Raw genomic sequence first — 21,384 nt, 5'->3', positions numbered from 1 at the left:
GCCGTGAGGGTCTCCTTGCGCCTGGGTCTGCTCCAGCGGGGACTCCAGACAGAGCATACCGGGCCGGAACAGCTGCTCTGTGACTCGGGGCAACCGTGAGCCTGGAGGGCGGCGTCTGTTCCTGGGGACCCCTTTCCAATGGGACCGTGTGTCGAAGCCAGCTTCCAAGGAGCGTGAGGCGACTCAGCCAGGGACTGTCACCGCGGGCGCCCCTGGGACTGGGTTATAAACCCTCAGCTCATGGGAGGGCCAGCCTGGCACTTTTGAGGGTGACTGGGGCTCCCGACAGGGACAGGCCGCAGCCCTCGGAGCCTCTTGGAGGGGACGCGGGTCCCGTGTTAGCAGCCTTTTCCTGCTTGGTCTGCAGCGTTCCTCCCCGTGTGCCACTGCTGCCCTGGCCCCCGCCCTGTGCCATCACGGGGTGGGGGGGGGGGGCGGGGGTAGCATTCTCTCCCCGAGGCCCCGCTGACCCCGCCCTCCGGCCCAGGGCCGCCCTGAGGGGGGCTCCGGTGGGAGCGGGCACTCCCCAGCCAGGGAGTCCAGCACAGAGCTGGGTCTTACTCAGGTTGTGGGGAGCGGAGACCCGCTCTCTCCCCGGGGCCCCCCTCTGCCTCCCGGCACACTCCCACTGGGGAATGGGATGCCCCCCGCTGGCTCCGGGAAGGAAATACCGTGTCCAGCCTAGTTGCTAATTACAGTGCCTCCCGAACGTTGAGCCGGAACTGCCTGGAAACCGCGCAGTTGGCCCCTTTCGTCTGCTTGTGGCCCTGTTTGTTTTCCAGTCCAGCCAGGACGTTCTGAGCACGCGTTTCCTCGGCCCCAGCACACTTGAGAACGTCCGTGTGGCTGACACGGCTGCCCTGCCTGTGGTCCTGTGGCTGGAAACTCTGAGTGTGCTCCGACAGGCTGGGCACAGGGTGTGGTGGACAGCGAGGGCACCGGGAGGTGGCCGGGCCTGGGAAGGACGCAGGTGGGCCAGAAGATGCAAGGGGACAGGAGGGTCCAACCAGCCGATAGCCTGGAATTCAGGAGAAGTGGCCATAGCCCACAGAACGTTCTGGAAGAGGCTGTAGGAAGCCTTCCGAGTCCTGCCCCTTCTGGGGACCGTTTGCCTCTCCGGGGCGGGGCTGAGCCCAGTGGACAGCACGTGGGCCCAGTGCTGGGGCAAGGTCAAGGCAGGGTCATGGGGTCCTGGGGAGCAGCCCGGGAAACACACGGGGTCTTAGCCCAGGTGGCCGGGGCCCTCCTGCACCCCATGGGGCCCCCGAAGGTGCTCGCTTTCCCCAAGCCGCTCACGTGGCCCTCGTAAACCCGTGTCCACCTTCTCCCCGTCCTTCAGGCCCAGCCAGGCGGTCACTGCAGGCCTGTGACGCTCACTCACCACACTGTGCAGGAGCCCCGTCTGTGAGCTGGGGGCCTCGGCCCGTGCTGGGCACTCACACGCCCCCTCCCCGCTCGCCGTGAAACTCGGAAACCAGGTGGTGTTCTCGGGATGCGTGTAAGAGGTGTGCGAATTGTCATCACAGTCAGTTGTGGTCACTCACGTGCTGTGTCCCGGGTCCAACAGCTGCTGGCCACCCACGGGAACAACGTGAGGAGCGGCACACGTGCCCTGACTCGGGGGTACCGGGCGGGTCTGGGTCACCCCTGGAGGGAGCGGGACGCTGCCCCCCGGGGACCCCTCGCCGCCCCGTCACCGTCCTCGTCTGTGGCTCTCAGAGGCACGGGGCGGGGCTGGCGCTCCCACGCCCTCCAGGAACCCGTGTGGTTCCGTCTTTGTCGACCCAGAGCGGGGGGTAGGCCCGCTGGCGGGCAAACAGCATCGTGACCGCACCCTCGCAGTGTGAACACTTCCTGGCGGGCTCTGTTCACGTGCTTTGCTGCCCGGTCGTCCCTCGGCCCGTCCCGCGCGGGCAGCAGGTGTAAAGGCCGTCCGGGGCGCCCGTAGCCAGCCGTCCGGAACTTACAGTGGGGCTGGAGAAAGCTGGGCGTTCTCAGTGTGGCAGTGGGAAACGGGACGCTTCTGAAAATACCGCTCTGTGCTTTTACCTCAAGAAGTTAAGAGGGACGTTAGAGTCAGAGTAAGAGCGGGGTGCCTGTAGGAGCTAAAATTCATACGACCGACTGACTGGCCACGGGGACGGTAAACCCATCCAAAACTGGTTCAGTAAACAGACTGATAGAGTAGAAAAATACCGGTCAGCGTAGGCAGAAGAGTTTCAGAGGGCACGAACAATGCTGATTACACGGCAGGGCAGGGTGACGAGAGGCACGGGAGAGTGCCACGGGCAGCTTCTCAGGTCTCTTGAAGACGCGTGCGGGGTGGGAGATTGGTTAGGGGAGAAAAAACCTGCTGGGGACTCCCAGAGAGGATTTTCTCAGTAGCAGAGGCACTGAAGGATCACAAGAAGTGGGACACCTAGGTAAGCGATAAAAATCAAATTAGAACAGTGCTTGTGTGTGCATCTCCGTGGAAACTCCCCCGAGAGGCAGCTCGCTGGTGTGCAGAGGGGGCCACGCCACGGGATCGCCGGAGGGAAGCTGTGGGTCAGGCTTGCCCCCGACTCGACCCAGCGACGCATCGGTGAGCAGACTCAGCAGTTCCTTAAAAAATCCCCGACTCTTGGTTTCGGCTCAGGTCATGGTCTCACGGTTTGTGGGGTCGAGCCCCACGCGGGGCTCGGTGCTGACAGCGGGGAGCCTGCTTGGGGTTCTCTCTCCCTCTCTCTGCCCCCCTTGCTTGTGCTCTCTATCTCTCAAAATAAACATGAAAAAAAAGAAACCCCAGCGCTGTGACCAAGGTTCTCACGTCTAAAAGCAGCATGTGGCGGACGCGGGCTGAGCAAACAAACACTAGAAGCAGGAAGGACAGCGGGTCGCGTTCACCCATTCGTGACGTAGAGCAAACCCAACTCCCAGAAACCCAGGGGCGGGAGGGTACTTTCTCGTCAGCAAAGCACATCTGCTAGAGCCCAGAGCAAGTCCGCGCTTGGTGGGAAACGTCGTCACCAGCATCAACCACAGGACAGCAGATGTGATGTCTGTGCTACGTTCACTTCCTCACCTTGTGGGGCCACTAGACGGTTTAAACTCACACACACGGCTTGTCTCCCACCTGCTGGGTGGTGCTGCTCCTGACAGGGGACCCGGGAGCGCCTGCAGAGAAACCGCAGGGCCGTCCGGTGTGGGTAACGGACGAGCAGGGGGGCGGCCGTGGGCCGTGCAGCCGGTCGGCCGGGAGCTGGGAGACGTCGCTGTGCACTTTCTCCTGGCCTGTCTTTTCTGTCCTCCCTGCGCCCAAACCTACACGTTCAAAGCGTTTTTTACTGCAAATAATTGTAAGTTGCATCTGTTGATCACCAATCCTTTGTAAGTTTAGGCTTTGCCATCCGTCCCCTGCCCTGTTTCCTCCCTGATTGCTGAGATGCTGGCCCTCTGAGACTGCGTGTGTCCCCAGGCGTGTGCCCCCAGGCGGGGACCACAGCCTGGTTCTGTGCGCACGGGCGCTTGGTTTTAGGAATGGCCATCTGTCCACCGTGTTCCTGCCCTGACCCCTCTGGTGAACCATGTGCCCATCCCCACAGAGCCCCTCCCATGCTGTCACCCCGACCAGACTGCCCGTTTGGAGGTGGGCTGGCTGTGCCCCGTTCTCTGCTGGGCTCCCGCCCGTGATGCCCTGGGGCTGGAGAGTCACGGGCGTCCCCAGTGCTCCCTGAGCTCCCACATCCGCCTCACCGCGGGGAACCCCAGCGCTGCAGAGGCGTCCCCGGGTTGTGCTGGGGCTCAGGCGTGTGCCGGGGCCGGCCCCAGAGGGGCTCAGGTGCGGGACTGTGGGCTCCGGGGTTGGGGGACGGCGGTGCAGCCCAGAGCCTCGGCAGGACGTCCTGGCCACTTACCGCCACGTGTGAGGGCAGGCGTGGCATTTCCACGCCAGCTCCGGGGCTGGCTTCCCGTGTGGAGTCCTCCGGTTCTGGAATGACCTCGCCTCTGTCTTCCCAGATGGCCTTCATGACGCTGACACTCTTCCCCATCCGGCTGCTGCTTGTCCTGATCGCGATGCTGCTCGCCTGGCCCTTCACGTTCTTCGCCACGCTGGGGTCCTCGGAGAGGGAGCCCGAGCCGTCCCCGGCCTCGTGGCGGAAGTAAGTCACCCGTCTGCAGGGCCACTGCGTACCCCGGCCTCTCCGGCCTTCCTCCCCCGCCTGGGCCCGGAGCACGCCAGGCTGCCCTCTCCCGGCCGGGACACCGCCGGCCACATGCCCCCTTCCCCTCGGGGAGTGGCCGGTTCCGCCCCTGCCGTGCCCCCACCGCACCCCTGCCCTGAGGGGGTCCTTCGGGGCCGGGCTGCTGTTGGCGTGTCCTCAGCACAGAGATTCCCCGCGGGTTTCCGTGTCCCCAGCCCTGCGAGGCTGTGTGTCGGCCGGCATCTGTCCTTCTCGCTGGTCTGGTCTCCCCGCAGGGTCCAGCGACCCTCCCTGCTTTGTACACCTGGAAGGTCCCCTGCGTTTGCTCACCAGATACTGACAAAGGAGAGCCATCTGTAGACGGACGAGTTGTGAATACGTCTCAGCCAGAGACCCAGCGTGGACCTCAGGAAGTTAAATGAAACCACAGTGTTTTCTTGTTTCTTCCTAAAGCTGTTCGCAGAGTATACGCGTTAGTAAATGAAGGTGGCGAGTGTCAGGAGGGCTGCGAGAAGTATTTCCAGCGTCCTGGAAGTTGTCGTTTCTGTCGTAAACCCGGAGACTTCCCCGCTCTCCACACCCTAACGCCTCCCGTCAGCCATACGGGGCCCTTGAACGGTCTGTTCAGAAAGAGTTACTACTAGGCCCGCACAGGGGTCAGCAGAAAGGTGCACACGCCAGGTCCAGCTGCACTCGGTTTACCAACAGCTCTGCCGGAGCCCAGCCACACCCGCTGACCTGCGTACCGCCCAGGAGGGTGGAGTCGCCAGGGCAGACGGAGCCCAGGGTATTCGCTCCCGGGCCTTAAGGGGTTTGAGGGACAGGCTCGACTTCCCGCACCGGGAGCGTGTCTGCTCTCTGCTCTGCGGGAACACCATGCCCACGGCCGGCAGGCGGGAGCTGGCGGGTCCTCGGCGCCCGTGCTCCCGACACGCACCTGTCGTGCTCACACAGGGCACTGACATGCGGGGCAAAGACGGCCAATTTCAAGTCGAGCGTTTGCTGAGCCAGTGAGGAGTATGGTGTGGCCGTGCCTGGGGACGGTCCAGGTGCCTGGGGGACCCCACACACAGGGTCTTTGTGTGCACCCCCTGCCGTGTTTCACGTTCTTGGACCATCATCGGTGCCAAGTGAGCCACGGTCTGTCTCCCTCCCGGAGGTCCCAAAGGCAGGCCGTGACCTGTTCCCATTCTGTCCCCAGCACAGCCCCTGGCCTGGGGACGCCAGGAAGCAGGTCCCGAGGGAGGGACAGCTGCTTGGCATTCCTGTCCACTGGGGTCATCACTGGCTCTGGGGTCCTCGTTCTGACTTTTTGGGTTTCTTAATTCTCTTTGAAGAGCTTGCTTAACCTGGAGGGTGTTTTTCAATGTTTTAGCCCTAAAACAGGGATTTAGTATCAAATATGTAATCAAACAAAATCTACACCGAATAGAAACCAGAATTTCAGTGTCGCTAGGTTGAGAATCCATAGCTAGAAAGCAGAATTTTTTGTAGTTTTTGACAAATTACAAGTGATTTGACTAAAAATTTGAGGTTTGAGTCATGATAGGTTAACACGACTTCCTGGCATTTTTGTCTTAATTCCTTCCTTCTTCAGCTCTGGGCTGGGATCCCCTCCTCTGTCCACACACACAGTGCAGATTCTGTCTTTTCAAAGTACGGGACTCCGGGCTGCTCTCCATTCCCCGTGCCCACCCCGTGCGGCTCCACGTGGCTCCTTCGGTGACAGATGGGCCACTGCCTCCCAGGTGCCTCGTGTGCCCAGAGCATGCCTGAGAAGTGTCCTCGGCAGCGAGAAGTAGAGGTGTCTGTGTCCATGGAGACCGCACGTCACTGTGCACACATGTATGAGTGTGTATACGTTTATATGTGTCTGACCAGGAATACATGCCTGTGTGGGAGTGCAAGCATGTGTGTGCGTGTGTCCAAGCATGTGCACGTGCATATGTGTACCTGTATGTGAGCATGTGTGTATGTGTGTGTACAAGCATGTGCATGTGCATATATGTATGAATGTGTATGTGTGTGTGTGAGCATGTGAGCACATGCGTACACACATGTGTGGGCATGTGAGTGTGCGTGTGTTGTGTGTGAGCATTTGTGTGTATGTACATGCACGTGCAGGTGTGTATGTGTGTGCACACGTGTATATGCATGTGGGTGTGTACATGAGTGTGTGTGTATATGTGTGTACAAGCATTGCATGTGTATATACGTGTGAATGTATATGCATGTGTGCAAATGTGTGCACGTGTATGTGCGCATGTGGGTGTGTGCATGAGTGCATGCGCATATGTGTGTACAAGCATGTGCATGCGTATGTGTGTACAAGCATGTGCATGCGTATGTGTGTGCACATGTGCAAGCATGTGCATGTATACATGCATGTATAGGTATGTACGTGAGTGTGTATGTGTGCATGTGTGTTTGTATACAAGCACGTGCATGTGTATATATGTGAATGCATGTGTATATGCAAATGTGGGTGTGTACACGAGTGTGTGTGTGTGTGTGTGTGTGTGTGTGTGTGAGCGAGCCATGCACAGCCCTGTGCTGGGTCTGGTGCTGGAGGGAAAACACGAGTACCATCAACACTGAACTCCTTAAAGGAGAACGTGGAGACGAGATGCCTGATCCAGGGACTCAGGAGTTAGGAGGAAACGGATTAGTGCGCACGGGCCTGTGCGGGAGAGTCGTGGGGTCGGCTGGGAGGTGTGCAGCTTTACGCCTTGCAGAGCCGTGCGGGTCTGAGCGGGCTGATGCTCCTCCGTCCGGGAGGGTCTTTGCCAAATGTAAGCTCCTGCCATTCGGACTTGCTAAAGCAAAAGCCTTGGGGCTCCAGGGAAGGGAGGAATGAGCAGTCTCACAACACACTTCCAACCGCAGTCGTGGAAACAACCGGCCATCCTCTTGCAAAACCCGACCAGCGGGCCAGCGGTGGAGGATGGTCCTCGGCGTTGCCTCTTGGGCCCGCTCACGTGGTTAGGAAGGGCCGGTGGTAGTCCCCTTGGGCCGCCGCAGCCACGTGCCACAGGCTGGGGAACAGCGCGAGGTTGCGGGGGCTGGAATCGGGCAGATCCGGCTCCTGGCCTGCGCAGGTGCTCTCTCGAGGTCCTCACCTGGCGGGCAGCTGCGGTCTGTCTCTCACGGGACACCTGTCCCATCGCGCCAGAGCCCCGCTCTTAGGACCCCATCGAACCTCCTTTCCAGTTACAGACTCTCGTTCGCCTGTTGCTAATGGGATGCTGAGCCCGAGCATAGCCTGCACTTCTGCCCCCTCGTGTCCACGCTGCGACGATGCTCTCCTCCTGGGGGTCCCCGAGCCCCCGGCCCCCCCTCACACGCTCCTCTTCTGCTGGGTGCAGCGACTTTCTGCAGGTTGGGGCGTCGTCTGTCTCCTCAGCCTGGTTTGGGGTTCTTTTTTTCCCTTGTTTCTTTTCTCCAAGATTTTGTGGAGCATCGGGGTTTTTTCTCAGAGGACAAGCAGGAGAAACTGAGGTGCGTTTCATGTCCGGGAGGCTTTGTTTTCCCCTCGGTGTTGACGGGTAGCTTGTCAGGGCGCAGACGACGGGTTCCAGACCTTCCGTCCCCGGGGCCGCGAAGATGTGAGTGTGCCGTGGTGCCCGGGTAGCCCATCTGCTCTTCTGGAAGTTTTGGCATCTTCTGTCCGTCCTTGGGAATTTGAAAAATTCTCGAAGGAAGTTGTAGGAGTCTGTGGTTTCGTGTTAAGTTTTTCGTGTCCAAAGTGCCGTCCTTTCTTCCCTGCCTGTTCCCGGGGGAATCCTGCTCACTCCTCAGCTTCCCAGGGAACTGGCTGCTTCTGCAGCAAGAGACTGGATTTGCCAGACTGTTGCCTCGTCCTCTGCTCCTTTCACAGCGCCCCGTTCTGCATTCTAGCAGCTCGAGGACGGTGTGGACCGCAGCCTCTCCCCCGGTCGGTCTCTTCTCCATCACGGGGCTGGTTGTGCTCACGTCTCAGGTTCTTGGGCTCCCGCCTGGGCGATGCAGCAAGAATGCCCTTGTGCGTGTAGATCTGTGTCCTGCCTCTCTATTCCCAGGAAGCGCTCCGGGCACCTCAGGCTTGTCGTTGCTGCCTGAGCCTGGCCGGGAGGCGTCGGGCCAGGAGGCCTGCTCCACGTCCGCAGGCCGGCTCTTCCCAGTGGGCGGTGTCCTGGGGATGGCATTCCCCGAGATCTCAGAGAATCGTCACGGGTGGTGCATCCGCCCGCCCCGCCCGCTTCTGCTTAGTGCCCTCTGGCCTGCTGGCCTCAGGGGTGGTGGGTGTGTGTCCCACAGAAGCATCAGGATTTGGTGCCCACTTCCCACCAGCCCCCCTCGACTGCACCCGACCTCCCGGGACTGGCTCCCCTTCCGCCACAGCCTGCCCGGTGCCTCCTTCCTCACGCATCCGCAGGTGTCGGCCGGCTCTGATTCTTGCACGTGATCTTGTTAGGAAAAGTGGCACACACGCACACAAACACGGTTAGCGGTGTGCGCTTGGACACGTAAGCAACTGATCACACCCGGTTGTGGGGATGTGTGAGCCTGGCCCCCAGCAGGTGTACAGCCACACCGGGATTGTTCATCCCCTGCAGGCGACGGCGGCTCAAGGCGGCCCCGTGAGGGACTGCTGCTCAGAGCCGTCGGGCCTCGTCTTCCGGAACTCTCTTGAGGGGATCCGTCCCGTGAGATTTCCGGCTCTTTTCTGTCGCTCAGTCCTGTCATCTGCGTCCACACAGAGGTGACCCCTTCTCGCCGTGGACTGCACCGTGGACAGCCCGTGCCACTGGCCCCGGCGTAGTTCCGGTGACGTGGAAATGCTGGTCAGAGATTATGACGGAAGGATGTGCGGATTCAAAATGTCTGTATTCTCGTACATCTAAAACTAAATAGGAAGCAAATTCAGTTCATCTAGGCTGACTTTTACTTTCTTTCCAAAGTCATCGTCCACCTGATCTCATCTAGAAAAGGCTTAACAGCGTGGCATCTGGTCCTGGGACCACGGGCAGCCTGAGGGAGGTGGGACCGTGGTTTCTCACCGCAGGCCTCTACTCCTGGTCTCGGCCTGACTTTGCTCCTGATTTTAATTGCATTTCGGGTGTTTTAGCGGGCTGATGTTTCTTTAAAACCTCCATGCTCAGGGTGCGAATCTGTCACCTCCCAGTGCTTGCGGCCCCGGAGTCTGTGAGGTCGGGACTCTGTGTCTTTACACTGCTGCGGAGCGTGGCACAGCCACTTCCGTTTTCCTGACAAAGTCACAATGTTGCACATCTACACAGAGGGACGAGAGCACAGCACCTGTTTTCTTCCCTCCTCCGGCCGGTGCACGTTTCGGATCAGCCTGGACGGCACCCTGGATGGCCTGACAGGTCGGGTCCACGTGCACGGGGCCGGCCTCACGCTCACAAGCCGCGACGGAGCCGGCCTGCGACCCCCCTGCCCTGCCTCGGTTTGACCACAGCACCTTCTTTTGCAGGGTCGTGGACGTCCTGCTCAAGGCCATCATGCGCGCCATGTGGTTTGCCGGAGGCTTCCACTGGCTGGTGGTGAAGGGGCAGCGGGCCCCACCCTCTGAGGCTGCCATCCTCACTCTGGCACCCCATTCCTCCTACTTCGACGCCATCGCCGTCACCATGACGATGTCCTCCATCGTGATGAAGGCAGAGAGCAGAAACATCCCAATATGGGGAAGTGAGTGAGCTCCCCGTCCCCATGTGGGGCGTGAGTCCCCCCTCCTACTGGGAGCGAGTCCCCTCCACCTCCTGCTGGGAGCGAGTCCTCCCCCCTCCTGCTGGGAGCGAGTCCTCACCCCTCCTGCTGGGAGCGAGTCCTCCCCCTCCTACTGGGAGTGAGTCCTCCCCCCTCCTACTGGGAGTGAGTCCTCCCCCCCTTCTGGGAGTGAGTCCTCCCCTCCGACTGGGACTGAGTCCTCCCCTCCTACTGGGAGTGAGTCCCCCCCCCACCTCCTACTGGGAGTGAGTCCCCCCACCTCCTACTGGGAATGAGTCCTCCTTCCCTCATACTGGGAGTGAGTCCCCCCTCCTACTGGGAGTGAGTCCCCCCACCTCCTGCTGGGAGTGAGTCCTCCCCCCTCCTGCTGGGAGTGAGTCCTCCCCCCTTATGGGAGTGAGTCCCCCCCACCTCCTACTGGGATTGAGTCCTCCTCCCTCCTGAGAGTGAGTCTTCCTCCCTCCCACCGGGAGTGAGTCCTCCCCTTCCAACTGGGAGTGAGTCCCCCTTCTACTGGGACTGAGTCCTCCCCTCCTACTGGAGGTGAGCCCCCCCGCCTCCTGCTGGGAGTGAGTCGTCCCCCCTTCTGGGAGTTAGTTCTCCTCCCTCCTACCGGGAGTGAGTCCTCCCCCTCCTACTAGGAGCGAGTCCTCCCCTCCGACTGGGAGTGATTCCCCCCACCTCCTACTGGGACTGAGTCCCCCCCACCTCCTGCTGGGAGTGAGTCCCCCCCCACCTCCTGCTGGGAGTCAGTCCCCCCCACCTCCTACTGGGAGTGAGTCCTCCCCACTCCTACTGGGAGTGACTCCTCCCCCCCTTATGGGAGTGAGTCCCCCCCCCCTTCTGGGAGTGAGCCCCCCCCACCTCCTACTCGACTGCAGCCTGCCCCTCAGGTCCACTGCTGTCCCGTCCTCCCGTCCTGTGGCCTGTTCCCACACGAGTGCCTCCCTTCCCTTCCAGCTCTGATAAAGTACATCCGGCCGGTGTTCGTGTCCCGGTCGGACCAGGATTCCCGCAGGAAGACCGTGGAGGAGATCAGGAGGCGGGCACAGTCGAATGGAAAGTGGCCACAGGTAGCACAGCCGCGTGTTCGGCACACCTGTCCTGAGAGATGCGAACTTAGAGGTGGGGCCGGGCCCCTGTGCCCCTGGGCTGCCCCACGCTTGAGAGCGGCCGCGTGGCCACGTGAGCCGTATTTTCCAGCGTCGGGGAGACTTCTATTATGTCGCCGGGGTCAGCGTGAGTCCCAGTGATTGCAACTCCGACTGGGGAGGAGTTTAACCGCGTGTGTGGTGTTGCCGCTCTGGCCCGGCCCGGGTCCTTCCGCCCACGGCCTCATCTGTGTGCCTTCGCTGCCTGTGTCTCTGTGGGCGCCCACTCTGCACTGGCAGTGTGTCCCCGGGAGGCAGCACCTGGGCCTCATAGCAGCTGTGAGCACACCCTCGCGAGCACACCCTCGCGAGCACACCGCTCGTGAGCACTCCCCTTCCTGAGCACTCACCCTCGTGAGCACTCCCCTCGTGAGCAACCCCTCATGAGCACACCCTTGTGAGAAATCCCCCTTGTGAGCACCCCCTCGTGAGCGCTCCCCCTCGTGAACACTCCCCCTCGTGAATACCCCCCTTGTGAGCACACCCCTCGTGAACACACCCCTCGTGAGCACCCCCTCGTGAGCACTCCCCCTTGTGAGCACCCCCTCGTGAGCACTCCCCCTCGTGAATACCCCCCTTGTGAGCACACCCTCGTGAGCACTCCCCCTCGTGAGCACACCCCTTGTGAGCACACCCCTCGTGAGCACACCCCCTCGTAAGCACTCCCCCTCGTGAATACCCCCCTTGTGAGCACCCCCTCGTGAGCACTCCCCCTTGTGAGCACACCCTCGTGTGCACTCCCCCTCGTGAGCACACCCCTTGTGAGCACACCCCTCGTGAGCACTCCCCCTCGTGAGCACTCCCCCTCGTGAATACCCCCCTTGTGAGCACACCCCTCGTGAACACACCCCTCGTGAGCACACCCTCGTGAGAACTCCCCCTTGTGAGCACCCCCTCGTGAGCACTCCCCCTCGTGAATACCCCCCTTGTGAGCACACCCTCGTGAGCACTCCCCCTCGTGAGCACACCCCTTGTGAGCACACCCCTCGTGAGCACACCCCCTCGTAAGCACTCCCCCTCGTGAATACCCCCCTTGTGAGCACCCCCTCGTGAGCACTCCCCCTCGTGAGCACTCCCCCTTGTGAGCACACCCTCGTGTGCACTCCCCCTCGTGAGCACACCCCCTCGTAAGCACTCCCCCTCGTGAATACCCCCCTTGTGAGCACCCCCTCGTGAGCACTCCCCCTTGTGAGCACACCCTCGTGTGCACTCCCCCTCGTGAGCACACCCCTTGTGAGCACACCCCTCGTGAGCACTCCCCCTCGTGAATACCCCCCTTGTGAGCACACCCCTCGTGAACACACCCCTCGTGAGCACACCCTCGTGAGAACTCCCCCTTGTGAGCACCCCCTCGTGAGCACTCCCCCTCGTGAATACCCCCCTTGTGAGCACACCCTCGTGAGCACTCCCCCTCGTGAGCACACCCCTTGTGAGCACACCCCTCGTGAGCACACCCCCTCGTAAGCACTCCCCCTCGTGAATACCCCCCTTGTGAGCACCCCCTCGTGAGCACACCCCCTCGTGAGCACTCCCCCTCGTGAGCGCTCCCCCTCGTGAACACTCCCCCTCGTGAATACCCCCCTCGTGAGCACACCCTCGTGAGAACTCCCCCTTGTGAGCACCCCCTCGTGAGCACTCCCCCTCGTGAATACCCCCCTTGTGAGCACACCCTCGTGAGCACTCCCCCTCGTGAGCACACCCCTTGTGAGCACACCCCTCGTGAGCACACCCCCTCGTAAGCACTCCCCCTCGTGAATACCCCCCTTGTGAGCACCCCCTCGTGAGCACTCCCCCTCGTGAGCACTCCCCCTTGTGAGCACACCCTCGTGTGCACTCCCCCTCGTGAGCACACCCCTTGTGAGCACACCCCTCGTGAGCACTCCCCCTCGTGAGCACTCCCCCTCGTGAATACCCCCCTTGTGAGCACACCCTCGTGAGCACTCCCCCTCGTGAGCACACCCCTTGTGAGCACACCCCTCGTGAGCACTCCCCCTCGTGAGCACTCCCCCTCATGAATACCCCCCTTGTGAGCACCCCCTCGTGAGCACTCCCCCTCGTGAATACCCCCCTTGTGAGCACACCCTCGTGAGCACTCCCCCTCGTGAGCACTCCCCCTTGTGAGCACTCCCCCTCGTGAGCACACCCCTTGTGAGCACACCCCTCGTGAGCACTCCCCCTCGTGAGCACTCCCCCTCGTGAGCACACCCCTCGTGAGCACTCCCCCTCGTGAGCACTCCCCCTCGTGAATACCCCCCTTGTGAGCACACCCTCGTGAGCACTCCCCCTCGTGAGCACACCCCCTCGTGAGCACACCCCTTTGCACACTCGAAGGAGGCTGTGTTGTGTGTAGGTCTGCACTTCCAGACTTTAGTAGAACCTGTGCTTGGAGAGGAAATCCGTCCGGGTATGCCTTCGTCCTGTGTCTGACCCGTTTCAACGGAGTAGATTAAACATCTGAAGTATGTCAGCAGCAGAGAAAATAGATTGTATTCTGAATTATGTCTAAGATCCTCCTTCTTTCCTTTTCATTCCTCCAAGATCATGATTTTTCCGGAAGGAACATGTACCAACAGGACGTGCCTAATTACCTTCAAGCCTGGTATGTAGGGTTTTTTTTTTAATTTTTTTTAACGTTTTATTCATTTTTGAGAGAGAAAGAGCATAAGCAGGGGAGGCGCAGAGAGAGAGGGAGACACAGAATCCAAAGCAGGCTCCAGGCTCCGAGCTGTCAGCACAGAGCCCGACGCGGGCCTCGAACCCACGAACTGTGAAATCGTGACCTGAGCTGAAGTCGGACGCTCGACCGACTGAGCCACCCAGGTGCCCCTGTAGTTTTCTTAATTCCACAGAGAAATTCCTCCTCGAGAAAGCAGGGGAGCCCTTGCTCCCACCGGTGCCTCCCAGATTTCCCACAAAAGTACACCCCAGGCCGGAGACGCTCCTGCGGGACGGGCTGTGAGCCTGGGGTTCCCCTGAGATTTCACAGCTGGCAGCCATGTTGAGGGTCCCTCCAGGCACCTTAATAAGACTTCTGACCAGGAGGGCGAGGGAGAAAAGCTCACGTTAACTCCAAGACCAGCATGAGAGGCGCCAGCGCGGGGCCCGCGGCTCGGGAACTAGGACGCTGCCCTTTCCCCCGCAGGTGCGTTCATCCCAGGAGTTCCTGTCCAGCCTGTGGTTCTGCGGTACCCGAACAAACTGGTGAGCGTGTTTCCCGGGGATTCCGGTGATTTACCTGGGAATGAGAGTTTGAAGACGTTTCAGGCGCCATTTCTAGTCAATCCCGACGTTCCAGAACGCTTCAGTATTCGTGCGTGAAGTCCTGTTTTCGTGGGTCGTGAGCGGAGGCCCTTCCTCTCTGTTCGGTCTGATGGTTTGATGTGAGACGGGCCCCCATGTCCCCAGGAGCCTTCACTGCCTGTTTACCGGGAAACATTAAAATTAAGAGTACTTAAGTTCTGAAAGGCTGGAGACGGCAGGAGGGAAAGGAACTAAGTGACTTGGTATTTAACACGCCGTTGTCGTGCATCTGGCTCCGTGCAGAGGTCTTTGCTTGTGACAGAGCAGAGTAAAAGAAGGGGCGTGGGGGGCTCCGAGTGCCTGGGTGATCCTGACGGACCCCCAGCTCAGGGGAGGCAGGGAGCTGGACGAAGCCTCAGCAGGTTCTGGTCACAGGCCCCCGTGCCCTCCACTGCCACCTCCGCAAGAGCATCTCACTTCTGCCAGAACCCCTGCCAGGGGGACGTCCCTGTACCTCGACAGGCGTCGGGCTCTCGTAGCTGAGACTGGGCCACAGGGACTCGTGTCCTTGGGCCCTGCCTGGGCACTGGATGCGCTGGACTGTTTCTTGACGGAGGACACAGGAGGTGGGTTTGTCACACCGAGCTGCGTCTCTGTCCCACTGTGTCTTTGTGACAGCAGAACAGAAACTCCCCAGTCGCAGCACGGTGGGGTCTGGAGTTGCTGGTACGGATGGGGGCAGGATTGTGGGTGACGTCTGTGGGCGTGAGGGGCCTGGCCCACCTTCTGCTGGACCAGACCCCGTGCCTTCAGGTGCAGACGGACACAAAAGAGGCCCCCAGAGTGGCCAGTGAGTAAATGTCACAAGCGGAAGCCACGGAAACTGACAGGTGGCGCAGTCTCGCGGTAGGTGCGTCAGCCGGCGTCTGAGAGAGAATCTGTCATCGACGTGTAGAATTCTAGGTTTTCCGCTTCTTAAATTTGCTTTGTCAACTTAGGTTAAGCAAACTGCCTCTCCTGGGTTCTTCTAGAAGCATTCAGCCTGGCTGCTTTGCAGTCTTTTCTCGTTGGTCTGTGTCGTCCTCTTCAGCTGCATAATTTCCCGGAAAACCGCCACTGACCACTTTGCACCCGGTCCTGTGCGGAGGAGGGTGGGCCAGGGCCCCGGGGTCAGCGGCCGGAGAAGCCCCTGAGGTTGGGGTCGGGGAGGGGAGGGTGTTCAGCAGCCTGTGGGAAGGACTTCAGAAGAAAGCCCATTGGGGGACTGGCGTCAGGGTAGAAACAGGGTGTGTGTCCTCTGACGTCCGTCCCCGCCCAGTGCTGGCACAGCAGCGAAGACCGAGGGTGGGGGGCGTCCACAAGTCTCGGGGTGCTGGGCACACACAGGCCCCGCAGTGGGGGTACAGGTGGGTGTGGGTTGGAACGCGCCTCACGCGGTAGGGACCGCTCCCGAGGCCCGCACAAGGCAGGCTCCTGGGCCGTAGACCGAAGCTGCGGGACGGCTTGAACAAGGGACAGGACGAGGGATTCACCGGCCCTGGAGCCGTGGGAGGAGAGGAGTGTGTCTAGAGCGGCCCCGAGGTGATAGCCACCCGCCTGCCCCCTTGTCCCAGAGCAGACTGGGGAAGAAGAGGGCGCCAGCGTCTTGGTGAGAGACGGGCAGGTCGAGGCCAGGACGGAGGGCGGGCACACGCTGGGTCAGCTGTGACTCATCCTGCTCCTTTCTTGCCCCCCAGGACACCATCACGTGGACGTGGCAAGGACCTGGAGCGTAAGTGAGACACCGTGCGCTCTCACGCGTCCTGTCCTCCCCAGAAAGCACAGTGGCCACTCAGGCGACTGGCCTGCACTTTGGCCTGCGTTGTGCACACGTGGGAACTCTGGACGCGTGACCCGCTGCTGTTCAACAGCAGTTCACTTCTGCCCCCTGTGCAAACCAGGTGTACAAACCTGGCCCGTTCTCACCCTCCTGGCGTCCAGGACCTAAGTTCGTTGTGGGAAGGTAACTGGGAGTGGCTCTCCTTCCCACTTGCGCCTGTCAGCTCGGTGACCACCATCACGTCTGACATCTGCAGCTGCCAGGAAGGGAGGGGAGCTGCGGGGACGGCCCCCGTCTCGGGCCCGGGGGCTCCAGGACAGCAGGCCTCCCCACAACGCCAGCATTTGAGCTGCTGTTTGGCGGTGGGAAGGGGCTGGTGGAGCCAGGCCCCCAGGCCTTGCCAAGGCATTTGGAACGGGATGCTGGGAAGACTCCCTAAAGGGCAGCGTCTGCGCCGGCGAGGGGTGGGGGGGGAGTGATAGCGTTGCGGGGGCTGGAGCGTGGAGGGTGGGTGGCAAGAAGCAAGAGGGAGGCTGGGAAAGGCAGGAAGGGGCTCCTCTGGGCTGTGGCGGTCAGGCTTGGGGGTGGCAGTGATGGGGCAGAAGTCGGGTGTGCACGGAGTTAAGAGGGCGCTTGTCCACTGTGGAGGGTGAGCGATGGCCCGAGGACGGGACTCGGGTGGCTCCCCTTGTCCGACTTCTGCAAAGAACAGGCTGGTGATGCTGGTCAGGAGCTCTAGGGCCGGGCCCGGAGAGGTCCGCGTCCCTGGGGACGGCCAGGTGGGGGATAGTGTCAGGCGAGGTGTCCTCGGCTGGAGGACACACGGGGGAAACGTGGCACTCAGGGCAAAGGAGAGCTGCAGGGTCGGTGCATTTAGTAGGGACGGGGAGGTCCCCTGTTCAGTAAAGGTAGCCCCATCCTCCTCGCTGCTGCGAGGTTCGGGTCAGGCTGTGGGAGGCTCGGCGTCCGCTGAAAGAATTCACTGCACAGTGGTGCCCTCTGCAGGGGAAGGCATCCGGAGGTTCTGCTCCGGAATCGAAAGTAGTTTAAACAAAATCGAGAATCCTTTAACCAATGCTGTAAATCTGTTTGTTCGTTTTAAGGTTGAAAATCCTGTGGCTCACGCTCTGCCAGTTTCACAATCGAGTGGAAATCGAGGTTTGTATAGACGCGGTGTCCTCTACAATGTCATGTCGGGGTTTATAAAGGGGGGTACCGTAGTGTTGGCGTCGAGGTCTGCGTAGATGCACCGCGATACGGTGTTACGTCGGGCTCTATACGGATACAGCGTCGCACAGGGTCATCCTCTGTGCAGATACGGCTTAGGCAACCTTCACTGGGGTGTATACAGATACAACGTCGTATTAACGTCTGTACCAACAGATGTGATACAGCGTCTGCAGGTAAAGTTGTATGTTGACGTCTACACGGATACAGCGTTTCACAGTATGTGACTGGGGACTCTACGGATACGAGTTGAGCATTGTTACGTCCTTGCCCGTACAGATGTAATACTGTGTTGGTGTCGTGCAAACACAACGTGACGTTACCTGTGTGGACGTGGTGTTAGCGGATACTGTGTCGTATTTGTGTCTGTGGAGATGTGTTGTACGACGTCGGGGTCTCCACAGACACAGTGTTACTTACGTGTTGTCGCGGCACATATTATACAGTGTCACGTTGTGTCTCAGCGTTACACGCATCTGTCTTGCTCTGTAGCTCAGAGGTACTTCCCGTGGCTTTTCATCAATCACATTGTGTCTCTTGCATGATTTTGAATCCATTTAGATAGGATTTTAAAAATCCACAACCGTCTTTTAACACGGTTAGCAAATTGGCGCATACGCCGTGAGTTATGTTTTGGCGTTTTTACGTGGTCTGATACTGGCGACTTCACGTGGCACGTGTCTCGTACTGCCGTTTTCTGTTTGATGTTGGGTCGGATCGCATAACCTGCCTCCCGGCTTGCAGCCCGTTGGGTGTCCCCGAGTCACGACTCCTGTTCCCTCCGCTCTGTTAAATAGTCAACAATCGTGCAGCCTGCATGTTTCATCCAAGTGCATGAGGGAGGAGGGTTCTTTTTAAGAAGGGAACCAATAGGCTAGTCCCGCACCGCAGAGTAGGGATGGCCTGTTCGTGGCGTGGAGGGTGTCACGAGACAACTTCCTTCCGGTAAAAGTTGTCGTGTTGCACCGAACTTACCGATGAGCCTGGCTTTCGGCCGGCCTCCGGGTTTGTTACTTCAGGAGAACAGAAGCCACTTAATCACAACAGGCTGAAGCAAAGGGTCCCCGGCCCACGTCCGAGGGGTGGCGGGCCTGCCCCTTAGAACTTTGTATGTGGCTCGTGTGCCGGTGGCCCGGAAGCAGCCGGTGCAGGGGCCTCGGAGGACCGTGCCTCTGGTGAGAACTCCATTTCACGCCTCGTTTCTGATGTTCTGAGTTCAAAAGACACAATGACTTTTTGAAATCGCTCTAAGTGTCTTTACTCACGCCATGCTTGCGGGTGTCCGTGAGCACCTGTTGTGACTTCCACGGCGTCCAGTTCACGGTGCCGGGCGAATGAAGTCACGTGACGGGGACTGGTGGGGTTTCGGGATGTCCTTGTACCGTCAGACGTCTGTGGTAAAGAGAGAGGGCGCAGTGACGCCTGCACACAGTGGGGCGGCAGCAGAGCGTGGGACTCACTCGTTTAAAGCGCCGCTCACAGCGAACGCACACTTCCGTGGGACGGTTTGTCATAACTGAAAATGCGGCGGATGTCAAATCTGGTGCGTTTTCACGAGGAGATAGTTTGTCGTGTTACCCCAGCACCAGCTGAGGCCTTTCGAGAGGAAGGCACACGAGTAACTTTTTTTGCATCCGTAGAGGAAGATTCCGTGTGAGATTGTCATCCCGTGCGCCTGCAGGCAGGGGGCGCTCCTGCCGAGGAGTCGTGGGTTGTGAGTGTTCACACACGTGTCCGTGCGTGCGTGCACGCGCACCGTGGCCACTTTGAAGATGGTTCTCACGGAAAGTGCTTTGACAGACCTTAATCGTGTCAGACTTGCGACCGTCACCTCCGGTGGCCTGGTGATGCCCGTGGAAGTAACTCGGCCTTCTCTGTGCTCAGTTTCCTTCCCGTGTACAGCCCCTCGGACGAGGAGAAGAAGGACCCGGCCCTGTATGCCAGCAACGTGCGACGCGTCATGGCAGAGTGAGTGCTGTCCCTCCCACGCCCTGGGCGCGGGCCCCTGCCGCCACCCTGGTGCCCCTGTCACTGCCCGAGCATGGCCCGGGGCTGCCCCTCAGCCGCCGCTTCCTCCTGAGCCCTGGGAGCAAACTAGCCAGTAGCTGTAGGAAAACGGTCTCTGCAGAAGCGAGCGAGGGCCTGTTGAGGGTGCACACGGGCGGGGGGCGTGCGTGGCCACTCTTTTCGCACCTCCGTTGGCCGTGGGGTCACGGTTCTGCCTCTGCTTCGTTGCTGAACTTGGTGAATTCAGACGTGTGGGTGGGAACCAGTCAGCCCCATCCAGGGTCTGCGCCCGAGGGCGAGGGGCCGCACCGCCTGGGGGCCCACGGGGCTGTCCTGTGTGTCAGCTCTCTGTTCACCCGCTGCAGTAGCCGTCAGCACTCTTCCTCCCTCTTCCCAAGTCTAATCCCGGAAGATAAAGCGCTTCCGCAACGAGTGTGCGTGCCCTCAGGGAGTTTCTCGCTTCTGTTTCCACATCCTTCCCGGCCGTTGTGGACGGGGAGACATCAGCCTGCGCCCTCCGCACCCCCTCCCCCCGTGTCCCGTCTCCTCTCTCCTCCTCTCTTCTACTCCCCGGCAGCAGGGGCTGCCTCTGTGTGGCCACTGAGGTCCCGGGAGGGGTTCTCAGAGCTCAGGGGCTCCGCGGGGTCCCCGGCGGGAGGTCTGCGTGGCCTTGGAGGCGTTTTCACAGGCACTTTTGCTGAGCTGGTGTGGCCTGGGTGTGAAGTCAACCCTGTCCCCTCCCTGTATACAGATCGCACCCCTGTGGCAACATATTCTGTGGGACTGTATAAAGCAGAACCCTAACCTGAACACACGTAAATTCGAACTCCGCGTGTCCACACGCCCCTCAGAAAGCTAGGCTGGGGACAGAGCCCAGCAGATGGCTCCGGTCCCCCTGGGTGCCCAGCCACTGGCAGCCCGTGTCCCTCCCGCTCTCAGAATCCCGGACACACAGGCAGCAGCTGGCCACCAGGATGCGCGTGACTCAAGGCAGGGCGTTCGGTGACACCTTGGTTCAGCCTCTCCGTAAATAATCCCTATGGAATCGAAGGCTTGACGGGTGTGAGTTCTTTTTAATTCCCATTCAAATAAATTAGCCATTAATGTTGATGAGTATCTCACAAACTCTGCCTGTTAACGGAGGACAAGCATCATACGTCGAGTGGCAAAGGGCAGAGAACCCAGAAACGGGGATGTGGGGTGTCCCCTTCCTGGTTCCGGACCCACCTGGGAACAGCCCGGGTCCCTGAGGGACAGTCTAAGACGCTCCGGGTACATTCCGGCTCCTGTCCCCACACGGGGATCATAGTAGCTGTGGGAGAGCCGCTTCAGAACCCGCTTCCTTACCCACGATCTCTCGTGGGACCGTCTTGCCACGAGAGGCTGTGGCAACGGTGGGAGGTGCTCTCCGTCATTAGGGGAGGGTCCCAGGGTCCAACACTTGGTGAGTTTTCACCATCGAGGTTTCCTTTAATGGGAGACGCACATTTTTCAGAAGCCTGATGCAAGTCTTTAGGATGGCTGAGCCCCGCCTCTGACCTCAGGGCACTGTCAGTCTGATGAGAGCGGCCCCTCGCCACCGTTAGACCAGCGGGACTTCGGGTGAGACCCCCCCCTCGCGGGGCGGTGTCCTCTTGGAGGCACCCGCCGGCTGCCTGGCAGGGGGACCGTGGTAATACTGTGCTAGCCACGAAGCCTGGGGCCCTAGGGTCCACGTAACTGAAATTTGGGGTTTGCTCATAAGCTTTTCTGTTTAGTGCCACGTGTGGACTTGACACGTTGCCTTTCTGTGCACGTCGGCGTGCTGAGCACCCGCCACCCCGTGGCTCCGGTTACGGGCTCGTACGTGGCGGGTGCCCACGTGGGCTTGCGTGAGAACACTGGTGCAGGCTCTGGGGCGAGGGCTGCAGCCAGGGCTGATGCTCTGGAACCACGCCGCCCCTGCTCAGACCCCCCATCCTCCCCCACCTTCCTCCAGGTGGGGTCCGTCTGTCCTGCTGGGGCCCCACCAGACACCCCCATCTTG

The 21,384-nt window shown here is 60.4% G+C and overlaps 1 protein-coding gene across 4 annotated transcripts in view; it reads left to right on the top strand.

Annotated features, from left to right (window-relative positions):
• Positions 1–21,384, top strand: part of LPCAT1 (lysophosphatidylcholine acyltransferase 1) — a 52,736-nt gene that overhangs the window by 21,629 nt on the left and 9,723 nt on the right. For all 4 annotated transcript variants that reach the window (XM_053906857.1, XM_053906854.1, XM_053906855.1 and 1 more), the window contains exons 2-9: positions 4,000–4,142; positions 9,661–9,875; positions 10,875–10,987; positions 13,604–13,664; positions 14,208–14,266; positions 16,042–16,076; positions 17,228–17,282; positions 19,237–19,319. In XM_053906857.1, coding sequence (XP_053762832.1) covers positions 4,000–4,142; positions 9,661–9,875; positions 10,875–10,987; positions 13,604–13,664; positions 14,208–14,266; positions 16,042–16,076; positions 17,228–17,282; positions 19,237–19,319 — 764 coding nt within the window. The remainder of the gene's footprint in view (positions 1–3,999; positions 4,143–9,660; positions 9,876–10,874; positions 10,988–13,603; positions 13,665–14,207; positions 14,267–16,041; positions 16,077–17,227; positions 17,283–19,236; positions 19,320–21,384) is intronic.

The sequence above is a fragment of the Panthera pardus genome, unplaced genomic scaffold, assembly GCF_024362965.1.
Source record: "Panthera pardus isolate Hobbes unplaced genomic scaffold, ASM2436296v1 HiC_scaffold_2, whole genome shotgun sequence".
Taxonomy (NCBI): domain Eukaryota; kingdom Metazoa; phylum Chordata; class Mammalia; order Carnivora; family Felidae; genus Panthera; species Panthera pardus.
This window is presented reverse-complemented; position numbering and strand designations above follow the sequence as displayed.